Genomic DNA, 24972 nt, shown 5'->3' with positions numbered 1-24972 from the left:
CATTCTCACAAGCTCCCACAGCTACACAAGACAAACAACAACTTGAAGCTTTCAGAGTTCCCTTTTAAGTTGTTTGCATGCTGGAGACTTTGAGTTTAGTTGCCAGCATCTCCATTTAAAAAGTTCTGATATCAGCTGATGGGGAAGACCCAGTCCTGCCTCAGGCCCTGGAAAACTGCTGCTGACCAGGGCAGTCCATACTGGGCTGAATGGACAGTCTGTTCTTTATCTGATAACCAATTCCAATATTCCCATATATATTCCCTTGGTGTGGGCCCAGCCCAGAAAATATATTTTTCTGACCACATTTATACCTAAAAGTGGACATTCTGTGCTTTCTTCTTACCAAAAATGTGGTTCTTCTCCCCCACACTCCTAGGTTGACAGTGGAGGAGCACATTTGGTTTTATGCACGCCTGAAGGGGTTGTCAGAGACCTTGGTGAAAAACGAAATGAAGCAGATGGCTGCAGACGTTGGCTTGCTTGACAAACTCAAATCTAAGACAAGTCGACTCTCTGGTAACTTTAATTTATTCAGCCACATATGATTGCATATACTATGCAACTTGCATAGGCTTAAGAATGTAGGAGGACTGATTTTGGATCAGCCTGGGGATGCATCTGGACAGAGACACTGCTCCTCTTAATGAATCTTTGCTCTTTCACTGTAAGCTACAAGCACAATTGCAATTGACTTTCCACACAGGAACAGATTGAACGTGCTTTATTGTACGTCCCACTGTATTCTGTGTGCATCAGTGCCCGTAACACTTGGATCTTTGAAAAGGGTCCTGGCTTACCAGGCAGAACATAGGAAAAACCATGCTGGGTGAGACCAAGCTTCTGTCTGTCTAGCATTCTGTTCATGCAGTGGTCAGCAAGGTGCCCACAGGAAATCTACAAGCAGGGTATGAGTACAGCAGCACCCTTGCACCCATGTTCCCCAGCAACTGGTGCACATAGCCATGCTGACTCTGCTATAGGAGGGAACATGCAGGCATCAGGATTATTAGCCACTGCTAGCTAGCCTTATCCTTCCTATGACACCTGAAGCTTTTACAGCCTTTGCACATTCAGTAAACCCTTTGTGTGTGTTTTTATTATTTTAAGTAGCACTAAAATGTCTGCATTTTATTTATTTATTTAAAGTAGTGCTAAAACGTCTGCATTTGTACACTCACATTGTAGATACCATTAAATGTTACAGCACCATACCCTGTAATTCAATATATTATTTTTAAAATGAATGGAGGGAACACTCTTTCTATTTACTGGCATATTTTGGCATTCTGTAGATATGTTACACTCTTATAATGCCACGATACGGTAGATACAATTTTAAATGATGAATATAATCCCTTTCCATACACTACCATTTTACTAAGATGGTGATAAGAGTGATAAGAGTGACCAGAAAACATTGTTTTAAAGTCTTTGGTGGATAGCACTCTTCTTTTACAACACATCTTTTTTAAAGTATCCTTTCTGCTGTGCTCCTCTCATGTACATGTGTTTGCATTTTTAAGCAATAATCAACTATGCTGCTGTCAATAAATGAGACTGCAGTGGTTGATGTGTATTTAATACACTGAAGTAGAAAAAAATCCATTTTCTTCTTAGATCAAGAATCATCATATTACTATTAGTTTTTTTTCCAACTTTTGACCTATTTTTTACACTCCCCGTTTTAAAACAATACTTTACATAGGATTGTATTCTTTCTTCATCTTCTTTTTTTCTTATGCAACACAGTCTTGATGTTTTCATTAAATAATCCACTATAGTAGATTCTATAGACTAGTCTCCTTTCCCACCTGCCAGCACACACATTCATCAATTCCTTAATGAAAGCAACGCAACATCAAATGATAGTTGTGAATAATCAGGTTGTGAGTAATCAAGTCCCTGTACTGGGAATGAAGACCACCTAAACTTACATGTTTCCCCTTCTGCCACTGCACACATTTACATAAGTACACAGCAGCCATTGTGCAGGTATCTATTAATTTTAGGCTAAATTAGATTATTTCTTTTTGCTTTTGCTTCATAGGTGGCATGCAGAGAAAGCTTTCAGTTGCTTTGGCATTTGTAGGTGGCTCTAAAGTTGTCATTCTGGATGAACCAACAGCTGGTGTTGATCCATATTCTCGCAGAGGGATCTGGGAGCTTCTTTTGAAATATCGTGAAGGTACTTAACTTTACCTCTTACAGTCCTGTGAAAAAGTTTTATCTCTGCTGTATGATTGTTGTTGGAAAGTAAAGAGATATGTAGAGAGTGACCATATTCAGAGCACATGTGTTTTTGAATAGAAAATGCCCAGGTTCAACCCCTGAAGTCAGGAGCTGGGGAGCAGCCTTGCCTAAAACCCTAGAGAGCACCAGCAATATTATGCTTCATGTACGTCTTTGCCTTTTCCCCAGCCACTTACCTCCAGCCAGTTGTAGTTCCAGCCAATTAGCTTTTATTCTATAGAAGTTACAAACCAGCAAATGTAGCCTTGGGGTTCAGACTAGAATCCCAGTAACAACAGTCATAGTCTGATATAGCTTAATCCTGATCCTCTAAACTCTATTAGGTCTTCCAGGTTGCAGCAACATAAGTGAAAGTTCACCAGGGATTAGCCTGGAAGAGTATAATCCTCCCAGTTTAAGACAGGTCACCAAGCCCTGCCATCAGGGTGTGTGTCTTCACACAGTTCTGTCTGTGGCTTCCACCCACTTAGAATGTTGGGTTACATCATGCTGCTTCTCCCTCTTCATTTGATGCCAACCCTTGGATCTCTGCTTCTCCTTGCTGCTATTCACGAGAATCCTGTATTCCCACAGTTTCAAAATGGCCTACTTGATTATCACAGCTTTTCTCACCCATCTTCTGCTCCTGGAGCCTTGATTCCTCAGCAGCCTCTTCCCCGCCTTCCTAGTCTGACTCAGAATCTGTCCCCAGATCTTCTGGAGGTGCCTCTTTAAAGTTGCTGGGATCAATCCCTGCATGAGCAAGCTCATGATGCTACTGGTGCTTGTGCACTTTTGTTGATTTCTTCTGTTTAATTTTTCCTGTAAACTATTTTGGGATTAGTTTCCAATGAGAAGCAATATACAACTATTGCTAATAAATAGACCTGAGACTGCACTTTCCTCCTGCACAGCCTTAAAACAAGATCACTGTGCAGGGGTTGTGGGGTTTAGTGGTTTATATACATTTTGATATTCTGGAGTAAAAAATCTGGACTTGAAATGAAAATCATTTCAATACTTCCAGCTGGAGCCTTTTCTGATAGCTAATAAACCACTGAGAATATCAAGAGATTACTTGAGGATTTGAAGGACAGGTTAAAATATATGCTTATTTGGCAAGGATTCAGGGTGTTGCTATCAGATGTTTACCATATCTTTCTAGAGGGGAAATAATTCCATGGAGTTGATTTACTTGTATTCAGTTAGAGAACAGTTCCAAAAATGGAACTGGAGAAAGAAGATTGGCAAACAAGCTGGGTGAACTATCCAGTTCTTTGATTTTGTACCAGCGTAGAAGAACTGTCCTTTTAAAATCCTGTCTAATATAGTATGCAGATCCCCTCTGGTCAGATTTAAATCTTGGTTAGGGATTAAAATGTAATGAATAAATTCCAAGAAATCAGAAATACATTTTAACTTACATAACAGAAAAAACATAAATAGAAAGGGGCCTTTGGTGAGCATACAAACAGTCCTCTCCCATATGTTGGGGAAATGTGAAGTGGTTCAAAATGTTCAAATTGGTATATTGAACCCACTGCACTTCAGTGTGGCCAGGGAGACCCCTTTACTCCTTTGTAATGTATTGCTGCATTACGAAGTCAGTGGGACCATGTCATAATCTCCCTAGTATCTTATTTCTTATTGGCAGCAAAGCAAGAGTGGGCCAAAGAGATAAATATCTTCCACTCTCAGACTGGTTGGCAAAATGTAGGATATTCTCCTAGTGATTAAATTTAGTATGAGCAAAACTAAATTAAAAGCTCTTTAAGCTTAGGACCAGCCTAGGCAAGTCCCTTCTCTAAATTTCTTCTGAAAGTATCTTCAGGACCTCCCATATTGGATTGGGATCATGGCGTGCAGAGAATGGAGAGCTGACCCTAGGGCTAGCCCATGACACTTCACTGCCTGAAGCAAAATACCCTAACCCTTCCCTTTCATGGGCAAAACCTATTTGGCATTGCTGTTGAGTAGAGAATTGCCTCAGGGCTGGTTTTGGGACAGGATGTTCCAAATCTTCATATGCTAGGTACTTTATGAACTAATTTAGGGGCACAGGATAGGCTGTGCAGCACACCACTCTCTCCTTCAACAGCTTGCTGCTACCTTCAAGCATCTGCCACCTGAGGCACCTGCCTCACTTTCCCTTGGGTAAGGCCAGCCCCAGTTAATCTTTACCTCCCATTCTGTTTTTCCTGATGCAAAGTAGCTCTTCACAAGCTGCTATTTTTCCATTGGATAAAACATGCAGGTACAGGATCACTAAACTGGCATGGTATATTCTTTTCTTGGTTTTCAGGGCGCACCATCATTCTTTCCACACATCACATGGATGAGGCGGACATCCTTGGAGATCGGATTGCCATCATATCTCATGGCAAATTGTGTTGTGTTGGCTCTTCGCTGTTCCTGAAGAACCAGCTGGGGACAGGCTATTATCTGACCTTAGTCAAGAAGGATGTGGATTCCTTACTGAGTTCCTGCAGAAACAGCAGCAGCACAGTGTCTTACCTGAAAAAGGTATCACCTTCAGAAGCACTTTCTGCTTTGTTGCCAATGCCCTTCTTTAAAGCAACACACACACTAAATGGGGAGATTATTGAGATCCTCAAATCTACTGTCCTTTTTTTCCTTTAGATCAGAAAGAAACTAATAATACAGCTTGATAATAGTGTTGAGTTACAGGAGACACTTTCATTTGGAGCCTTGACATGCTGGCACTTGGCTACATTTCCTCATTTTCAAAACAATTGAAAGGGAAATTTGCGTTCCTTCTGAGAACTCAAAAATGCCAGTCTTTGAAGCTTGGCTTTGTCTGCTACTTTTGAAGTTTTAGCTTCTCTTTGAGTCTTTTCAAACCATATCTTCTATAACATCTTCTGTGTGCACATGATCCGGTGGGACCCAGTTTCAGGGTTACAGATGCCATCTTCTCACCTCTCTTGTACATAGAGACGGAACAGGGAGTGGCGCTAGTGTCAAAGGACAGTGTCATTGAGCATCTGCTAAAGCCCATGCACCAGTAGGGGCTCCACCTCCATTTTCTAAAGCTTGCTGGTGCTGGTGCTGCTCCTCCTTGATGGTCTGGATGTGCTTTCTATGAGGGAGAGGAGAGGAGAGGAGACTTCCTAATGCCTTGTCCTCTTGCTCTGGGAGGTGGTATAGAATAGATCCAGAGGGAAAGGCAAATGAATGGTCAGCAGCTACACTGGTGAGAAGGAAGAAGTAGGCATGCTCAAAGAGAGTGTCCCACTGAGCCAATATTTCCTAGGTTCTCACAAAGTCTGACAATGCAACTTTATAACTACAAGATCATGTTAAGATCTGCTAATCCAGACCTGAAAACAACATTTGATAGACAAGGTGCTAGATTGGATGGGTTGTATCCCAGTAACTGTTCCTGCTGCTGGAGCAGCTAGCCTGCCGTGATCACCCTCAAAAGATGAAGGATTGGGAGAACCCCTCAACAGATTTTGGGGTGGGCTTCAAGAGAGAGAAAAGAAGAAAATTCTGTTGGGCAACAAGAGTTTGCTCATGGGGGAGATGGATTTTATGTATAATGAAGTATTGGACTGGGGGAGTCCATGTTTCATTTATCCTGTGCTGTGTTCCGTCTCCATGGATTGAAAAAAGAAGGCCAGAATTTCTGTCACATGCATTGGCCATGAGTTAGAGGCAAAACCACAGCCTTAAAGGCATAGCAGAGTTCCTTAGACATCTGTTTCCTCCTGTGTTACTTTTTTTTTTTTTTACAAGAATTACACTTTTTTATATAGAGAGACTTCATTCAGTTAAAATATGGTAATTGGATCACTTTTCTTTTGTGACTAGGATGACAGTGTGTCTCAGAGTAGCTCCGATGCTGGGCTTGGCAGTGACCATGAAAGTGACACCCTGACAATAGGTAAGGGCTGCGAAATACAGCAAAGCATTCTGTGGCTTCTTGTGCTCCTGCTTTAGGCGGGCTAGGTTGCCAAAGTGTGACTTTTAATCATCAGTGAGACAACTGATATTTGGGGATAATTTGAACACTTGGCAGACCCTCATCTCCTCTCCCCACAGCTTGCAGAAATAAATGGACAATTTGGTCAAGGTACCATGGGTTGAATCCAGGCTGCATGTCCAACAATGGTAAAATCTGAGTGGAACTCTGCTGAGAACGTTCCTGAATAGAGCTGGCCCTACCATTAGGAAGGGTGAGACCATTGTCTCAGGTGGCACATGCTTGGAGGTGGCACTAAAGTGTTGGAAATTGCTCTGTGCCCCCTAAGTTAGCCTGCTTCCTTCAGATGCAGTGGGGAATGCTGTCTTGCCACTGGTGTTGAAGACCCACCAGTCTATTTGGAATGGGAAGAGTACCACTGTGTTCTTTGCTGCTTTAGGAAGCAAAATTTCTTGGGCTGACTCAGCTCCCAGGGAGGAAGCTGGGGAAGACAGCTTTTGGCAATACTCCCATCTTCCTGCATCTCCCAGCACCATATTCCTCACTATTTTAGTGGGTCTTCAACCCTTCAGGACATTTTTGAAGCACGTAAGTGGCTTCAGGTTGAGAGGCAATTGACATAAATGCTTCCCATTTGATCAGTGGGATCCTTCTCCTGGATTAAATCTTTCCCAGGATTGTAGGGCCCTTCAGAGGAGGCAAAGTCTGGAGCCTACACTCTGCTTCCTTGTACATTCAGTTGCTTTGAAATTACTGGAGTATCTTTCTGTTCCCCCATCCTGGTACAACCCCCAGAGAAATTGGTGCTTGTCATTAAAAATATCAAATTATTGTTTGCTGTAATTAGCACAATGCAAAATAAACTGCCAGCAGTAGTGGGGGCTAATAATAACTTGGTTCTTTCAGATGTGTCTGCAATTTCTAATCTCATTATGAAGCATGTCCCTGAAGCCAAGCTGGTGGAAGACATTGGTCACGAGCTGACGTACAATTTGCCATATGAAGCAGCTAGAGAGGGAGCTTTTGTTGAGCTGTTTCATGAGATTGATGACCGCCTCTCTGACCTGGGGATTTCCAGCTATGGCATTTCTGAGACAACTCTGGAGGAGGTACATGGGCCACACCCTTTTTAGGGAAGGAATAGAAGCCATTCTCAAAGTGTGAGGATCTAGTCATGCATCTTCCATCCACACTTGGGCAAACTTGTCTATGTGAAGCAGGTCTTGCAGTTGGCTTTTCAACCCCAAGCCTCACAGGAGGTGGCCTATTAGGGCTAGAACCTTGACTCTCTGGAAGGCCATCTGCCCTGCTACTCCGCTGTCCACAGGGACTTGCTAAAATAAAGGTACAAGGGCCCTGATGATTTGGCTTTCCTGTGACACCCCGCCCCCTGATTAGCTTGGCTTTTCGCACACATAGGCTTCATTTGCTGGTACCCACCCCTGCTTGAATCTTTGTGTGTGAGGGGTTTTGCTGACATCAAATTCTCTCCTCTGCCCTGTTCATAATCCCTTTTTGAAAATAAGCATGTCCTTATGATACAAATCCTTTAAACAAGCAGACACACAGAGAGAATGTAATTTACAGAGAGATATGTAAATTTGCTTTAATTTGGCTACGCAGCCACCCTAAGCTTAAAGTTACTGGTGGGGGACCAGCTATGCACAGGTAACAATCAGGGCCTTGGACACCACCTCATCCTCTTCCCATTTTAGTCCTCCAGCTGTTTTCCCAGGATACACTGCACTGGAGCACCAGGTAAAGTAGGATGAGAGTCACCCTTTCTTCCCTGCTGCTCAACTGTCATGCAAGGAGGGGTGCCTGAGTGTCGGTAGGCAGGATTGCCCCTCTGCAAGTTGACTGATGAAGTTCTCACTAGTTGGGCTGAGGGAGTGATTCAGCTTGTCAGCACCCAGAGTGTGTATGGTGCTGCCAGGTGGAATCTCTCCCCCACTAATGAGAACCTTGTGAGCCAGGTTGCATGGGGCAGGCAGGAAGGGTCCAGTTGGCTGCTTCTTCTAAAGTCAGCAAAACAGAGCAGGCCCTTCCACGGTACCTCCTTTGACTCAGGCTCCAAGGAAGGTCTGAGAAGGAGGACTCTCAGATGGCCAGAGTCCCTTGGCCAGAGTGACAGCCCTTCTTTGCTGCTCTTGTCAGAGGATTCTTTTTTTTTATCTTGAGAATGGCTTAGTATGTCAGTTGGGTTTGGATGACACAACTCTTAGGGTTTCCAAGGTGTCTTGGGTTGGTTTATACACCACCCCAAGACAATCGGGGATTCACACAATTTGCTAAGCCACCTCCCTGGTGTTGAGTGAACTCACTCAGTGTGTGGATTTTTGCAATGTTATGAAATGGGGAAAGGGAAGTATTGTAGAACTTTGAAAGTATAGCCGCTTTACGAAGCATCTTATTCTACTATCATTATTTCTGTCTTTCAGATATTTCTCAAAGTGGCAGAGAATACTGGTGTGGATGCAGAGACCTCAGGTAAACATGGTGTCATGAGCTGGCCTCTTTCTACCTCTTCTACTCTCCAGCAGACTCAGACAAGGGTTTAGGAGCACTGTCCTTTCACTAAAGTGTGACATGATGAAGAACAGTATAATTGAAAGTACCATTCTCTTTGAGATGTGGAAGAAGGAACTGCTCATGTAAAGGGTGGAACTCAAAGCTTCTCTGCTTTTCCTTCTTTCTGAAAAGTTTCTGACTCAGAGTGGCTGTTGCTGCATGAGAATGAGACAGCAGGAATGCTGGGCACTTCTTAATTGGTCTGCTCACATCATTTTTCATCTCCTGACAGAGACAAGGAACGCCCCCTCAATCTCCTCCCCACAGCTCTGAAATGACCCCTGTTTTCCAAGACAGACTGGGTTTCATGCTCTGTCTGATAGTTTTCACTAGGTAACCTTGAAACTGCCTGACCATCTCTGCCCCTCTACCTTCTCCTCAGAATTGGATGAATCTATCTGAGCAGACTGTAACATGTGATAGTTGGGCCCCCTGTCTACATTTGTGGGGTAATTTTTAGACCCCTATATGGTGGCTGGAGGAAAAAAAAATGTCTGGCCATCCTGTTTGAAATCCCTTCTTCACATGGATCAGCTCAAGCAAGGGGAAGTCCATACCTGCAATAATGGCCTCCAAGAATGTGTGGCACTGGTGCAAGGGCTCTTCATGTGACTACACCAGTGTATATGTAAGCAGCTCTAAAATGTTACCGCCTCCAAGGAGCAACTTGAGGATGCACCATTTGATCTAGCTGTTAGCAGGAAGGTTCACAAGCCCTAAAGCAGAGGTTCCCAAACTGGTGGCCCATGAACTCCATTCATGTCATCCCTGGAATTGATGCAGAACAGTTCAAAGGTATCTGTTCTTGACCTTGACCTTGATTTTTTTTTTCCTGAGGACAGATTGAAACTAGACCAGGATCAGATTTTTGAACAAGCTTAAGAAAGCCCTGATCTGAGAAGTTCATAGTGTAACACTGATGCAGCCAGTGTAACGTGGTAGTTAGAGTGTTGGACTGGAATCTGGGAGATCCAGGTTCTAGTCTCCATTCAGTGGGTGACCTTGCGTCAGTCATGGACTCTCAGTCTAAGCTACCTCACAGGATCGTTGTGAGGGTAAGATTGAGAGACAGAGGAACATTATGTACACTGCTTTGAGTTTCTTGAAGGAAAAAAGGAGGAAAATAATAATAATAATAATAATAATAATAATAATAATAATAATAATAATAATAGATAATTTTGCCTTAGAAATTGTGAGATAAATGGACCCTTCTTAGTGACATGGCCTGGAGGTTGTAGTTTTCAAAAGGTAGCACTGGTTTGGATGATGACACTGATACTGGAGGAAAAAAGTGTTGCTAAAGTATGAGTCGTAGAACAGTGCCTCCTCCTCACCATGCACAACTTCTTAAATGGTCTGTTGATACCTCCATCATAAAATGAAAAGAGATGCAGTTATAGTAGTTTTGTTAATAATAAAATGGAGCTGCTAGTAGACCAATTCTAGCAAACTTCAGTGAGCAGACACGAACTTTTCTTTTCAGATGGCACACTGCCTGCCAGAAGAAACCGTGTCTTTGGAGACAGGCAAAGCTGCCTTCGTCGAATCACAGAAGATGATCCTCTTGACCCCAATGATTCTGACATAGATCCAGGTAAAAGATGAAAGCATCTGTGTATATTTGTTTGCCTTCAGTGAAATTAGATTGTAAAAGGGTATGTTATAGCTAATGGATTAATATGGTTGTTGATTGACTAAGGGGTGATGCACACATACATATTCATTTTTAGTGGTCATATTTTCAGATGAAGACTTTTATGTCTGAAGATAGGATACAGATCTTGTTACGTCCATTTTGCTTGTGCTTTACAGATTGTGAAACAACTTTCTATATGTACTCATTGACAGAATTGGGTATTTTCAACCAGTCTTTTGTTCTCCTTCTGCTAATTTTGTTCTGTTAAATAGCAAAAGCAGAACAAAATTCTATATTAGCACAAGTGTACATTAATGCTAATGTGTACTTCTGCACTTGCGCTAATGTACATTAGTTAATGCAAATTAGCGCTGTAAAATTAAAACCTGCAATGCAGGTCTGTGGAATACACATGGCTTGGAAAAAGCCTGTCTGCTGGGGAATTTTCAGGTCAGATTCCTAGAAATCCAAAACTATTTGAATGCATGGTGGATTTCTCTGAAAGTACTATGTGACTGGGCTGTTAAATATCAATACAATGAGGCTGGGATGTTCCTGTGCCCTTATAGTTGACACCAGAGGTAAGAGAAGCAGGCATGACTTTTAAGCCTGAGGGCTATGAAGCTCTGGTAAGTGGTGTCACTGATATATTTCTACACCTATCTTCACACAATTTCTAACGTTTGCTGAAATTGGGATCCACATCCTATCTAGAAGAGATTGCTTGGCTTGGGTTAGAGGGACTAACATCTCATGAGCTACAACTGTTTGCCTGCAGAATCACGAGAGACTGACCTGCTAAGTGGGATGGATGGCAAGGGATCCAGCCAGGTGACTGGCTGGAAGCTGACCCAGCAACAGTTTGTGGCTTTGCTTTGGAAGAGACTTCTTATTGCCAGACGCAGCAGGAAGGGTTTTTTTGCTCAGGTAAGATGGGTTCTGGTTGTTAAAAATTGCAAGGTTGTGTTTTTTTTGATGTTGACATTACATTTCTTCATGGAGAGCATGGGACAGCCTTAGTGGCATTAAGCTTCATGCATGAAAACAGTGGAAGAAATTTTAAGGATACTCAGTGCTTTTAATAATCTTTGTAAGTTATCATTTTCTTCCCCTGGAAGACTTTCCACATTGTCATAGCTGTCAACAATTGACAGTATCCAATTAGCTGGCATGCAGTTGTAGTTACTATTTAATAAAGTCTGACAGCTGACTCAGCAATAGAATTTGATTTAGGAATATGAGAATTTCACATCAACATCCAGCATTGGGATTTGGAAAATGAAGTAAATGTTGACATGCTTTTACAGTGCTGAGTTAAGTCATGATTTGTGTGGTTGATTTCCAAATTAACTTTGGGATAATATTCACTTTTCCTTGAGTGTTTTCACTGGTGAAATTCAGCCTCATTGTCACTAGAGGGTAGTGTGGTTAAAGAAGTCCATATTTCAAGTGGAAATTTTCTGGGTATCCTGATTCTAGGAGGAGTTGGAATGGAGTATCTGTTTTCCTAGCAGTGGGAGGGAGCAGGAATCACCATTTCTCAGAAACCCTGAGGACAACATCTCTTCCTTCTCCTTCTGTGATTTCAGATTATTCTCCCAGCTGTCTTTGTTTGCATTGCTCTCTTGTTCAGCTTGATTGTGCCTCCCTTTGGTAAATATCCCAGCCTGGAATTACAACCATGGATGTATGAACAGCAATTCACATTTATCAGGTACACATTAATTCTTAGGCATGAAGTCAAATTTAAACTGTGAATTGGGGGTATGTTGGCAGGGGGGTGATATACCTCCCGTAGATTCATACAACAGCGAGATCTGCACCATTTCAGTAACCAAAAACAAGGCAGTATGAAAAAAGCACAATATATTTAAACAGTACAAATGAATGAAATTAGTCCAGGGGGCAGCACAGAAAGAGCTGAAATTATCATAAGAATGCTGTAGAAAATTCAAAGCCTAAATGCCAACAGGATGCTTACCCCACAGTCTTCAAGGGAGGGAGAGGGAGATGGTGGGGGATGAGAGAGAGAGAGAGAGAGAACAAGAGCAAAGGAGCATTCCTTAAATGAGAAGCATTGTTCACTAGTGGATAGTAATGCTCTTTCAGACAAAGTAAGCAATCTCTTCTGAATTCTTCTCTATTCCTTTACCTTGATGCATCGCTGTGTTGCTCTGCCTGCCTATTAGCCCAGAGGCCTGATGGTTTCTTTCTGATACATCCACAGCAATGATGCTCCAGAAGACTCCAGTACTGAGAAGCTGTTAAATGCTCTTCTCAATGAACCTGGTTTTGGGACCCGCTGCATGAAAGATTATTCTATCCCGTAAGTGAACTCTTTGTGAAATTCTTATACAAAGTGAGTGGGGCGGGGAAAGAAAGAAGAAAGCCAACCAAAGCAAATGTTGGGTACCATTGGAATCCATACTGGATCTCTTGGAAGTTATGTACAAAGTTAAGCATATGCCACAAATCTTTGGGGGAAACTCTAAAAATCTCCACCTGCCACTGATGCTTGCAATACCATGCTTAGAAATGCCTGGACAAAGCCTGATGAAGTCTCAGCAGCCAGAGGAGTTGCTGAGTACACTTTCCAATGTTCCAGAGCAGGGCCTCTTCAGTTCCCTGTATCTTCTGGAAACCATCATCCCATAGCAGTATCATGGCTGTTGTTTGATATAGAACTTTGAAGGCTGCTAATTGGGTGGGTGACTATTTCCCTCATACCAGAAATCTGCTTCTACTGCACCTTGTTCTAATGGAACAATTTGACTGACCACAGCATTTTCATGCGCATATTAGGTGGCAGAACATACGTAATGCTCCTGAATTCTTTCAGTCATATCTGAAAGCTGTTGATGCTCTTCTGTCTTTATTTGATCTACCTTTGTGCAGAGATACTCCTTGTTCTGCGGGGGAAAAGGACTGGAGCACTGCTGCTGTGCCTGAGACAGTCATGGAAATCTTGCGGAATGGCAACTGGACTATGGAGAACCCCTCCCCATGTTGCAAATGTAGCAACAACAAAATGAAGAAGATGCTTCCTTTGTGTCCTCCAGGGGCTGGTGGTTTGCCTCCTCCCCAGGTACCAGATACTTGGTTTATTTTTGCATTCTGGAGCCTGTAGAAGGGTTATTGTTTTAGACTGACTTCCTATCGATACTTACGAAGCAGGTCAGAGCAACTCAGTTTCCTGTAGACAGATAAATAGATTAGATCAATATGGAAGACAGAGTAGATGGATTAGCTAGGTGGATTAGATTGAACTATGCCATATATTTGTGTAGAATATAACTGATCATAGTCTGTACAGCGGAGATAAACTTTCATACTACAAACCAGGGGTGATGAAAGTTTGCAGGCCAAGTTCAAGCTAGCTGGCATCCCATCCAGCCCTTTGGAGTTCCCAGATGGCACCAACCCCTTCCCAAAGCCCCACCCATTTTTCCCAAGCACCAATAGTTTGGTGGTTTCCTGACTTTTGTGTACTCCCCCCTTCCATTCTGAAAGTTTGAAATGGTTCTCCTGAGGCTGAGTTAGCAGTAAGAGCTTTTAGCTAAAAGATGCAAGAATTTGGGATGTTTGGGGAGTTTTGGCCTAGCCCTCCTTTGCCTTCAGTCCCACACACCACTGAGAGCCTCTCCAAAACTGAATTTGGCCTTTAGGCTGAAAGAGGTTTAACACCCCTGATACAAACTATAGTTTGTGAAACATTCTCATTAGTTCTTTTCTTATTCCATATTTACATGAATAGTCATCACTGTTGTAACTACACTAAATCAACCTGCATGAACCATTTTTTCCAATAGTCTGCTAAAATATGTGATTAAATCAAACAGGCTGTAATGTGTTTTTCCATTCACCCATTGTACATTGTGTCTCATTTTTCAAAAAGTTATGAGCAAGTTTTCAACTGAGGCTCTGAGTTTTTACATGAGATTAGCTTTCAGGTAGCCTGAATAAATGATGAATGACATTATATGTGTTTCATGATTAACAATATCCTTGATTTATTTTTTGGGTTTCTTCATTCCATCCTCTGCCCTACACCTCCAAATTGGCTACAGAAAATGCAAAACACCACAGACATCCTGCAGAACTTGACGGGCCGCAACATTTCTGATTACCTGGTGAAAACCTACACAGAGATCATTACAAAAAGGTACCTTGCTGCTGCAGAGTCTGCCTTCCTTCATTCCTGTTGTACTTCATTGGGAAGAGAAAGATTTACTCTTCAGAGTAAACTCATCCAGAGCTATAGATTTAAGTGGAATTTAGGTGTGGTTTGTTGTATGTCTGGGAATTGTTCACAGGTATAGCATTCCAGCTTCATGACTTAATCCAGTATTTTCATAAAAAAGATGGCATGGAAGACCAATAGTAATTCTAAGGAGTCTTTTTGATACTGCCTTCACAACATAGAAGGTGCTACAAAAGGTCTGTTCCCCCATACACTGCACACGAGACATCCCCAATGCCAGCATTTCTTTTTCTTTAAACTGATAAAGTGCCACTGAACTCAATGTGCCTTTGGGCAGATGTGCATGGAAGGGATTTTATGCATTTTCTCTGTTAGTAGGTGTTAGTGCAGGTGTTCAACCTCTCTATTATTCCCCTTTCAGCTCAGATTCTTTTGCAACCATTTTTAAAGCCTAGCTTGTAAGCTGTCCTGAGTTGCGATAGTGAAGGATGACTTATAAATGGTTTAAATAGGTAGGTAGGTAGGTAGGTAGGTAGGTGTGCCTCCTCTGAATTGTGTATCAGAAAAAGTTCTCATTGAAAACCCATTGGGAAGAATATAACTGCTTTTCCATCTAGTCCACTATGCAAATTTAGACAGAAGAAAGACAACTCCCAGCATGTCCCAGCCAGCTGTGTTGGGACCTATTGGGAGCTGTAAGCCTTTTTTTCTCTTTAAATGTGCATAGGATTGCATCTTAAGTGTCTGTTTACAGTACAGACTTAATGTCTGCTTTATACTTATTTAACAGTCCTTGTTTCTCCCAAAGTATCCTGAGAACTGTACTGTGCACTGAAGTACTGGGAATTCAGTGTGAACCACCCATCATCCACCAACTCAGAGCTAACAATTCTCAGAATTGATTGAGGAGAAGTAATAAGCCTTAAAAGAGATAGACTAAGAGCCCTATTGCATGTTAAGCTGCAGCTGTATATAATGGAAACCTGCCAGTGTTTTCTGCATAGAAATTTATTTGTTTGATTTCTATTACTACCCAATTGCCAAAGCTGTCTGGGTGGCTCACAACAATTAATTATTACTATTACTGAGTAATAACTATTATTACTAAGTAATTTATTACTATTTTAGATGCAGTGTGTCGTGTTGTTGTTACAGTTTTGTTTTTGGTTTCCTTCCTTGTAAGCCATCCGGATACTTTTTTAGTAATGAAGGGCATAGAAAAAAAATTAAATAAATAAATCAAAATACAAGCCCCCTAATAAAAATACAAACACAATAAAACACAGCATAAAATTCCAGTATGGCAGGACCCCATATCTGCTGGTTCAGTTACCATATTTTCATTTAACCATAGTTGACCTCAGTCCAAAAGAGAAGTTGTAAAGTGCCTAAGAGAAGTCTTAAAGTGTTTCCTTTAAGTGAAAATTCTTAATTTGATAGGGAAAGGGGGGGAAAAATCATATGCTGAGTTTGCTAGGCCATATGGTAAGAACAAATCTTTTATCCATCAAATCGTAAAAAAAGATGTATATAGTGTTTATTATTATCTGTTGTTTCATGCCTCTGCTAGGGGGTTGGAACCTATCCTTGAAGATATGGGTGTCCTGCTGTATGCAAATTTAAAACACCTTAAAATTCTGATATACAAAAATTCAAGTATACAGTTTTAACATCTAAAAGATTTTCATTAAAATGTTGACCTTATTTTAAAAAGGTGACATAACTGATCATATGTTGTTAAGTGTCAGGGAACAGAGGTCAGTTTTAACCTCACAATAAAAAGATGACAATGTTGGTGCCAGGTGAGCCTCAGGCCCCCACTGAAAACACCCTCCTCCTTTTTGTCTCTTTCTGGGCATCCCTTCAAGGTGGCAGTTGGAGGAAGGCCCCAGATATAGAGTGTATGGTCTGGGGAGATTGAGATCAGGAGTCATTATGTATGTAATAATGGTGTGTTTTTTTCTATTTTTTGCATCCACAGTTTGAAGAATAAGATGTGGGTGAATGAAATGAGGTAAGTGCGTCTTTCTTCCTGTGGCCCTTTCATCCTTTTGCACCTCACCTGCATCTTTTTCAGTATAGTGCTCACACCTGTAATCGGTTTACCAAACTTTTCTGAGTTTATTCCCATAGACCTCACAGTTTTTCCTCACTGAATTATGCCATGTAATCACAGGCAGAGATAAAATTCTGACTTTGTAAATAGATATGTAAGGAACAATAATGGCAAGACAGGATTTTCTTTCAGAGGCTTTTCTACATGAGGCATTCCCTACTCATTTTATTTATGGATTCTTGACACAATGTGATGACCCTCCAATTTCACTTCTGTGCATAGACTGCACTTTCAGTGAGGTTTTCTTTAATGAAGGAAATGGAACCATGAAAGTGAAAGAGAGTGCGATTCCCTCTGACATACTTGTGCTATTCTGCTTGCCCATGATACCACCTAGAGCTTATGCTCCAGAAAAGCAGGAGTAAAGTTTGTGTAGTGATTGGATCTCAATTTTGCGATGAAACCAAAAACAGGTATAGAGATCAACAGCTTCATGTAGAAAAGCACCAATCTCTAAGTCCATCTTTTGCTAACATGACATTCACACAAGTCCCAGTCAAAGGCCCTGCTGGATGGGAATTCTGGGAGTTGCAGTCCAAATGCCTCTGAAGGCCACCAGGCTGCAGAAGGCTGAAGTAGGCTATAGTCCACAAATGTTTATGCCGGAGTATATTTGATAGTGCTTCAGGTGACATAATTTTCCTTGTTTTTCATAGATACGGTGGCTTTTCATTGGGAGCCAGTGGTTCCCTCGTGGTTCCTCAACATGAAGAAGTTAATGATGCTATCCAACAAGTGAAGAAATTATTGGAAATAGCGAATGTAAGCATCTAAGAAATTTTCTTGTAAATGACATCCCCCCAAGGGGTTAAGAGATTAGGCAGTATTTGGGAGCTTGGCCTTGCTACTTCATTTGGAATGCAGGTGATTTGCACGTGTGGCAGAGACCCTCATCTCTTGGAATAGGATAGGAATGGATGCTGCTGTTGTTCAGTCACAAAGTTGTGTCTGACCCTCTGCAATTCCATGGACTACAGCATGCCAGGTTCTCCTGTCCTCCACCATCTCCCGGAGTCCACCCAAGCCCATGCCCACCGCACCAGTGACTCCATCCAGCCACCTCATCCTCTGCCGTCCCCTTCTCCTTTTGCCTTCAATCATTCCCAGCATCAGGGTCTTTTCCAATGAGTGTTCCCTTCTCATTAGGTGGCAAAGTATTTGAGCTTCAGTTTCAGTATCTGTCCTTCTAGAGAGCAGTCAGGGTTGATTTCCTTTAGGATTGACTAAAACAAAGAAAGTAGCCAAGCGCATAACAATATAATTCTATTCATTGCTATGTGGAAGTACATTCCACTGAATTCGATGAGGCATGCTGGGACTTTATGGACTTTTTTCTGTCTAAACATGCCTAGGAATGCACCCAAACAGACCAAAAACAAGTATATTTCCATTGGGGTTTTACTTTTCTTTTGTTCTTTTAGGGGAGCTCTGGAGATCGTTTTCTTAACAATCTGGAGAGCTTCATGAAGGGCATGGACACAAAAAATAACGTTAAGGTATGTCTGCCTGGTTAATGCACCTGGATAGCCAAATCCAGGTGGTTCTAAACTTGAATGGCTGTGGTAGTGTTTGCCAAATTTTTGGCCATGAGGGCATTTTTTACGTTAAAAATTGGAAGCATGTGCCCTGTAGCATTTAGAAAGGGGTGTGTGTGTGTGTGTGTGTGACCAAATAAAAGTGTTCAACCTCAGTGGACCTCTGCTGTCTTACATATTTGCATGCGGTACTGATCTAGGTATGCTTATTGAAAGAGCAAGCCCAGAGCAGTGACCAACACAAAGTTGCAGCTTTCCCTGAGAATAAAATAATTCTGGGACGAATTATTATTATTATGTAGTGGGACAAATTGCTGAGTTCCATCACTCTAAGGCAGACTTATGGCAGATGTAACAGAGGCTGACTGAAGGGAGGGGAGTCAATCATGCAGGCAGCAATCATAAGCACAGTTATTCGGGAGTACGCCCTATTGAACACTGAGTACTCCTGGGTAGATAAGCATAGACTTGCACCAACACTGATGGCTGTTGTCTCCTCTGTAGCTGCAATCACGAGTGCTTTTAATTCCTGTCTCCCCATTCATGTTAGTGCACTCTCTTTTCAGGTGTGGTTCAATAACAAAGGCTGGCATGCAGTCAGCTCCTTTCTCAATGTGATCAACAACGCTATTCTCCGAGCCAACCTGCAAGATGGAGAGAATCCCAGTGCCTATGGCATCACGGCATACAACCACCCCCTGAACCTCACCAAGCAGCAGCTCTCTGAAGTTGCCTTGTATGTTCTGTCATGGCAATAGAGGGGCTGGAGGGTGGGGAAGGGGAAAAAGGCTGTTTTATCTGCTCTTACTCCAGGGCTTAACATCAGCCTCTTTCTATTGATGTTTAGCATTGGGCATCTTTCAGTTTACATTGGATTTTATGCCCTAGAGCAGGAATGGAAAATGTGTAGCCCACCAGATTTTGTTAGCCTACAACTCCCATGATCCCTCATCATTGGCTATGCTGGTTAGGGATGATGTAGGGGTGGAGGCCAAAACATCTGGGGGATCACAAGTTTCCCATCCCTGCTCTAATTGAACCTATATGTGAAAATGTGGACTGTTGTACATCAGATCAAGTCATATACTAATTTGTCACCCTTTAACATTTCTCTTTGCCCAGGATGACCACATCAGTGGATGTGTTGGTCTCCATCTGTGTCATCTTTGCCATGTCCTTTGTTCCAGCCAGCTTTGTAGTTTTCTTGATCCAGGAGCGAGTCAGCAAAGCCAAGCACTTACAGTTCATCAGTGGCGTGAAACCTGTTATCTACTGGTTGGCTAACTTTGTGTGGGATATGGTAAGGCTATATCATTTCTTCTCTTTGACCCCAAAATGCTGCACATATTCTAGCAGGGAGTGAGTGTGCTGGCTAGGGCTGTTGGGAGTTGAAGTTCAACACCAGTTGGAAGGCCTCATATTCCCCATCACTGACTGAACACACCCTTTGTGCAAAGAAGAAAAGAATTAAAGTTACCTTATTACTAATTTCTTGAAACATGCTGTTTCACAGCATAACTTGTTCCTAGAAAGAAGCACAGATATGTATGATCACTGTACTTCAGTTGCCTCCACAGCTTGAATACAGTTTCATCCATCAGCCATGCATATGGAATACATTTCAGTGCTGATGTAAGAACTACTGAGATAATGCATGAGGTGCTTAACATTCAAACACTTGAAATACACTGTATTGATTTCTAAAAAATAATTTATTTTCAGTGTAATAGTTGAGTTGATCTAATAAAAACGGGAGTAACTTAAGTGCCAAAAGAGCATTTGGGGGTTTATAAAGTAAACACATTAGCTTATCATTCCTTTTTCTGGTGATCCACCTGGCTCTGTTGAGTGTAAGGATGACAACAGATTCTGTCCCCCTTGCCATCCTTGTCCCATTGCAGTTATACATGGAAGAGTTCTAGTTTCTGCGTTTCATGATTTCAAGTTGCTTGCTTTGATAAAATGTAGAAATCCTGCCTTATCTTATTTAATAAGGTGATAATTTGCACTGCTTTAACCTGGAGCTATTCTGATTTTCTTCTTTTTGTATCATACAGTGCAACTACGTTGTTCCAGCTACCTTGGTTATTCTCATCTTCGTCTGCTTCCAGCAGAAATCTTACGTGTCTTCATCCAACCTGCCAGTGTTGGCTCTTCTCCTCTTGCTCTATGGGTAAGAAAGGCCTGCTTTTTACTGGAACAGTCAGGATGTAGGAATACAGCCTTTTCATGCCACTCCCTTTCTCTTTGCCAGGTGGTCCATAACACCTCTCATGTACCCAGCATCCTTTGTGTTCAAGATCCCCAGTACAGCATATGTGGTGCTAACCAGCATGAACCTCTTCATTGGTATCAATGGGAGCGTGGCCACTTTTGTCCTTGAACTTTTCACGAACAATGTGAGTTCTCATTGTCCACAGTCAGCATTACCATGTGGCTTTGAGTTTTGTCCAGCCTTATCTGCTCTTCCTTTGTTTCTATTTTATGTAACCTGGATCTGGAAGTAGGTTTTTGGATTGCAGCACCTGAACACCAGATTTTGGTGAATGAAGGAGCCAGGCCTCATGCATAATTTTGCTGGTTTTCCTGGTATATTCCAGCTGCATATTCTTGCCTATATTTGCATTTCTTAAAAGAAAGAATCTGAATTGACAGTGAGCAAAGGGATGTACATTCTGTAACAACAGACTGAAAGAGGAGGACAGAAATAAGTTGTCTAATAGATGCTGCCACGGCCTTGGACTCTAATGAGACTAACATGAATGGAAAGCCTTACATTTAAAGACAGGACTGAGGTCCTTAAGTGGCTTCCTTAAGCAGAACAGGACATAGGTGAAGTTTGTCAGTCCCACCACACTGTTCTTAGTAGTCTCCCAATGCTCAGGAGCAGGTTTGGGGCATTCAAGGGGCTGCAGTGTGAAATGAGAATTGGTGAAATTTGGTTCCTCATCTTTTGCTGGTGGGAGAACCCAGTGAGTAGAACACAACTCAGGGAAGGCCCACGCCAGTAGGAACAAACTGAGGATCCCAGCTGTATGAGCCTTTAATACACATCCCTCAACAAGCAATATGTTTTTTCTCCAGTCTTCCTGAACGTAAGGCCCAGTGGTCTCCTGAGCAAAGCTAAAATCAAAGCAAAGATGCTAGATGGGCTACCATATTCTTTTAAGTGCTCTCATTTTCTTTTTAAAGGTGAAGGACTGCTGTGGGGAATAGGAGAGGGACTCTTCTTAGAGATACTGTGTAGAGGCAACCAAGTAGTGCCCTGTACAAATGAATTCTGTTTCAGATTTGAAGAACTGGTGTGGTTTGTTGTTTTCAAAGTCTGACCATGGAATGGAAAGGTATATTTGGAGTTAATATAGGGAAGACACCTCCAGATCAGCTACAGTGCTCTAATATGTTTTTAACCTAAAGACAACTCTCTTCCTTTAAAGTCAAATGAGCAATTGCTTTAACTTTTAAATATTTTTAAATGTTCATGTAATTTCATGTATAAGTAACTCTTTCTGAATATATTTACTGAGCTGCAGTTCCCCTGCCTTTTTTACATCTGTCCCTCTTTATAAATGTCCAAGCTACTGACTGCCAGTGCTTTTATGTCTTTAGAAACTGACCAGCATCAATGACATCCTGAAGTCGGTGTTCCTTATCTTCCCCCATTTCTGCCTGGGACGTGGCCTGATTGACATGGTGAAAAATCAGGCTATGGCAGATGCCCTGGAGAGGTTTGGTAAGTGAGATGTTGTTCAGATATAGTGGCAACAACCTGGAATGTGAGGACTGGAGCTATGAACAGGGCATATTGTTGGTTTCAAACAATACAACGCACACTGAAGGGATTGAGTGAGGGTTGTTATCGAACCAGGGGTTGTTGCTGAAACTTGGCTTATTTTGCTTGTCTGAACCCAACCATGATAACCTGGAACAAGCTATAGTTCACAACCTAACCTTTCCTAACCTTTGTGGTTAGCAAACCATGGTTTGTTAGCATGGTTGGGTTGAGGCAACATGCGAACTTATAACTTACAGTATAACTTACTTACAATGAATAACTTGGAATAACTTTCAACAATAGTGCATAGTTTGATTCAAGCTGCAGTCAGCCCTTGAATATGGGCAACTATGTTCTTTAAACCCAGCAAATGCACAATTTCAAGCCAGGGTGGCTTGTTAACCACCTTGTGAGTGTCACTCACATCAGAGGGATTAACATAATTACATCCCACAGTGTGCCCTGTCCTGTCATCTGAACACTATGATAGCCCACAGGTTCTGGGTGGCTTGTCAACAAACCACTCTTGGTGGGTTCCCACAGCACAATGGGCAGATTTGGGTGATAGTTTAATCCACACTGTGTCATAAACCACCCAAGGAGTTGCAGTTAAGCACATCATGAGCCTCTGTCCACCTCCTCCCGTGTGTATTTCAAGGGACACCATAGGAAGAAGGAGACTGTTCTCCCCTCCCAGTCACCACTGCCGGTGGCAGGGAGGAGGAGGAGAAGCCATCCTCCCCACTGGCTTGCTGCTGCAGTTAGAAGGAGTGAATGCTTGAACTGGTGGCAGAATGTCCTCTCTGTGCCACTGCCTGAGCATGGGTGGCAGTGCAGCACAGACCTCTGATGTCTCTGCTGCCAACTTGAGAGGAAAACAGCATAGATTTACTACACAATAGCAGTAGCTTATGGCATGCAGTGGAGAATCTTTCAGGTGGTCTCTGACAGCTGAGTGAGTCCTTTGCTTTCTCAACTAGGTGAGAACCACTTTGTCTCTCCTCTTTCCTGGCATCTGGTGGGGCGGAACCTTTTTGCCATGGCCATCGAAGGTGCTATCTTTTTCCTCATCACAGTGCTTATCCAGTACAGGTTCTTTCTGAAACCCAGGTAAGAAGGTCTTCGTGACAACCAGATCCCCAACACTAGATTTCGGGGGGCGGGGTAGGGGCTGAGGCATGAGGATTTAAGTAATGGGGCAGGAAGGAGTCTGGACAAGTCTCCCAGCCCACTCCAAAACTGAAGTCGCAAAAAAGTATTGTGTTCTTGCATGTATCATGTTGCTTTTTCTCCTGTCTTTCAAAGGCCTGCAAATGAGAAGCTTCCACCTGTGACTGAAGAGGATGAGGATGTGAACAGAGAAAGACAGAGAATCGTGGGTGGTGGTGGGCAGAGTGATATCTTAGAAATTAAAGAACTAACCAAGGTGAGAGGGGAAGTAAGATCTTGGGGGAGGCTAACTTTTCACACTTCATAGTTTATATACCTTATCACAGACTGGATTCCAAAGCCTGCTGTCACTTTGGAATCAATGCCCCTCAGGCTACTGTTGTGCAACCATCATCAGATGAAATACCTGGACTTACAAAGCAAGGGAGGACAAGGACCATTCAATGACTGCCCGTATTTAGTGGTTTGTTGCTGCATTTTCAAACAACAAATAAGAAGGGATTTCAAATAAGAAATCCCTGTATTTTAGGCATTCATTCTTCATCCTTCAGAAGATCGACTCCACTCAAACATTTCATCAACACATGAGCAGGGCTTCCTGGACTAACGCTGTTCCAAGAGTTCATGCATCTTCACCCCCTGTGCATGGTTGCCAGAAGACTGGACAAGCTAGGATGCATGAGATCTGGGACAGGTTAGCTGGTGCAGCTGTGATCACCTTGAGAGAGAAAATGAATTATTCTTCTGCAGAGGACGTCTCACTGATAGACACACAGATAAACAGAGCAAAAAGCTGGAGGCTTTTGGAAAAACTGAGTTGTGGCCCAAAATCCTGTTACAAAATCTAGAAAGAGGGGGGAAAAGATGGAATTTATGAAGTTTATTGGTTATCACCTTTCAGAAAATTTCTGTTCCTTTTTCCAGATGTACAGAATGAAACAAAAGCCTGCTGTGGATAGGATCTGTGTTGGAATTCCACCTGGGGAGGTAAAGCTTTCAGCTTTTTCTATGTACATATTTGGTGAAATATTACTTAAGAACTTAAGGAATGGAATTCAATAACTGGTTGCTTTACTGTAATGAAAGAAAAGCTTCACCATGTGGCTCTCATACTGAGCGAATTAACTCCATAGCACAGATATGGATCCTTTTCTTAAATACTATTCAGATATTGTTATTTTCCCCTTTTCTTTCTGATTGTCTCTTTGCTTCTTTTCTAATGGAATGGTGTGGTAGTTTTTGCACAATAAATTGGTAGTTTTGTGGTAGTTTTGCATTAATTATTGCACAATAAATTGATTGCACAGATAAATGATTCATACCATCATTCCATGGGTGCCAATATAAATGATATAATATGCTTATTCAATGCTCATTCAATGTTTTGTGCTTTGGTCTCCTGGGTATGAATGATGTTGGTATTTATAACTCAGACAGCATTATCTTACTTATAAAGTTGGAAAAGTCAACATTCAATCTTAGTTTTGAATTTAGAGCACTCTGAAGTTGGAGTGCCTAAGATATCCAACACCCTACCTGGCTCCTACTAGCAGGAAAAAAGTGAGGAGGGAGTAACATTCCTTTTCCTTTCTCTCTCTTGGGTTTTAAAAAGTTATATCCCTCTCAGGGCTAGTGTGAAGTTTTCCTGGGTTGGGGGCGTAGATGGGGGAAGTGAAGATCCTCCCTCTCTGCATGTCATGCACCAGTCCCTTGCAATTTTCCTCCCCCCAGAGTTGGAGTCTCAACATTGGAGGGTGAGACCTTTAGGTCTTTCCACATGGGCAGGC

The 24972-nt window shown here is 42.2% G+C and overlaps 1 protein-coding gene across 2 annotated transcripts in view; it reads left to right on the top strand.

Moving 5' to 3' along the window:
- ABCA1 (ATP binding cassette subfamily A member 1) overlaps positions 1–24972 on the top strand; it is a 119218-nt gene that overhangs the window by 85262 nt on the left and 8984 nt on the right. Inside the window, exons 21-44 of one of the 2 annotated variants that reach the window (XM_044443848.1) lie at positions 380–519; positions 2051–2188; positions 4535–4755; positions 6067–6139; positions 6298–6366; positions 7085–7287; positions 8620–8668; positions 10236–10346; positions 11167–11315; positions 11978–12102; positions 12616–12714; positions 13284–13473; positions 14456–14550; positions 16571–16603; positions 17362–17467; positions 18127–18201; positions 18807–18976; positions 19363–19540; positions 20298–20413; positions 20495–20639; positions 21850–21973; positions 22996–23125; positions 23321–23441; positions 24110–24172. In XM_044443848.1, the coding sequence (XP_044299783.1) occupies positions 380–519; positions 2051–2188; positions 4535–4755; positions 6067–6139; positions 6298–6366; positions 7085–7287; positions 8620–8668; positions 10236–10346; positions 11167–11315; positions 11978–12102; positions 12616–12714; positions 13284–13473; positions 14456–14550; positions 16571–16603; positions 17362–17467; positions 18127–18201; positions 18807–18976; positions 19363–19540; positions 20298–20413; positions 20495–20639; positions 21850–21973; positions 22996–23125; positions 23321–23441; positions 24110–24172 (2923 nt within the window). The remainder of the gene's footprint in view (positions 1–379; positions 520–2050; positions 2189–4534; positions 4756–6066; positions 6140–6297; positions 6367–7084; positions 7288–8619; positions 8669–10235; positions 10347–11166; positions 11316–11977; positions 12103–12615; positions 12715–13283; positions 13474–14455; positions 14551–16570; positions 16604–17361; positions 17468–18126; positions 18202–18806; positions 18977–19362; positions 19541–20297; positions 20414–20494; positions 20640–21849; positions 21974–22995; positions 23126–23320; positions 23442–24109; positions 24173–24972) is intronic. The other variant, XM_044443849.1, reaches the window with a different exon arrangement.

This window comes from Varanus komodoensis, unplaced genomic scaffold (genome assembly GCF_004798865.1).
Source record: "Varanus komodoensis strain SLA01 unplaced genomic scaffold, ASM479886v1 scaffold43, whole genome shotgun sequence".
NCBI lineage: Eukaryota > Metazoa > Chordata > Lepidosauria > Squamata > Varanidae > Varanus > Varanus komodoensis.
This window is presented reverse-complemented; position numbering and strand designations above follow the sequence as displayed.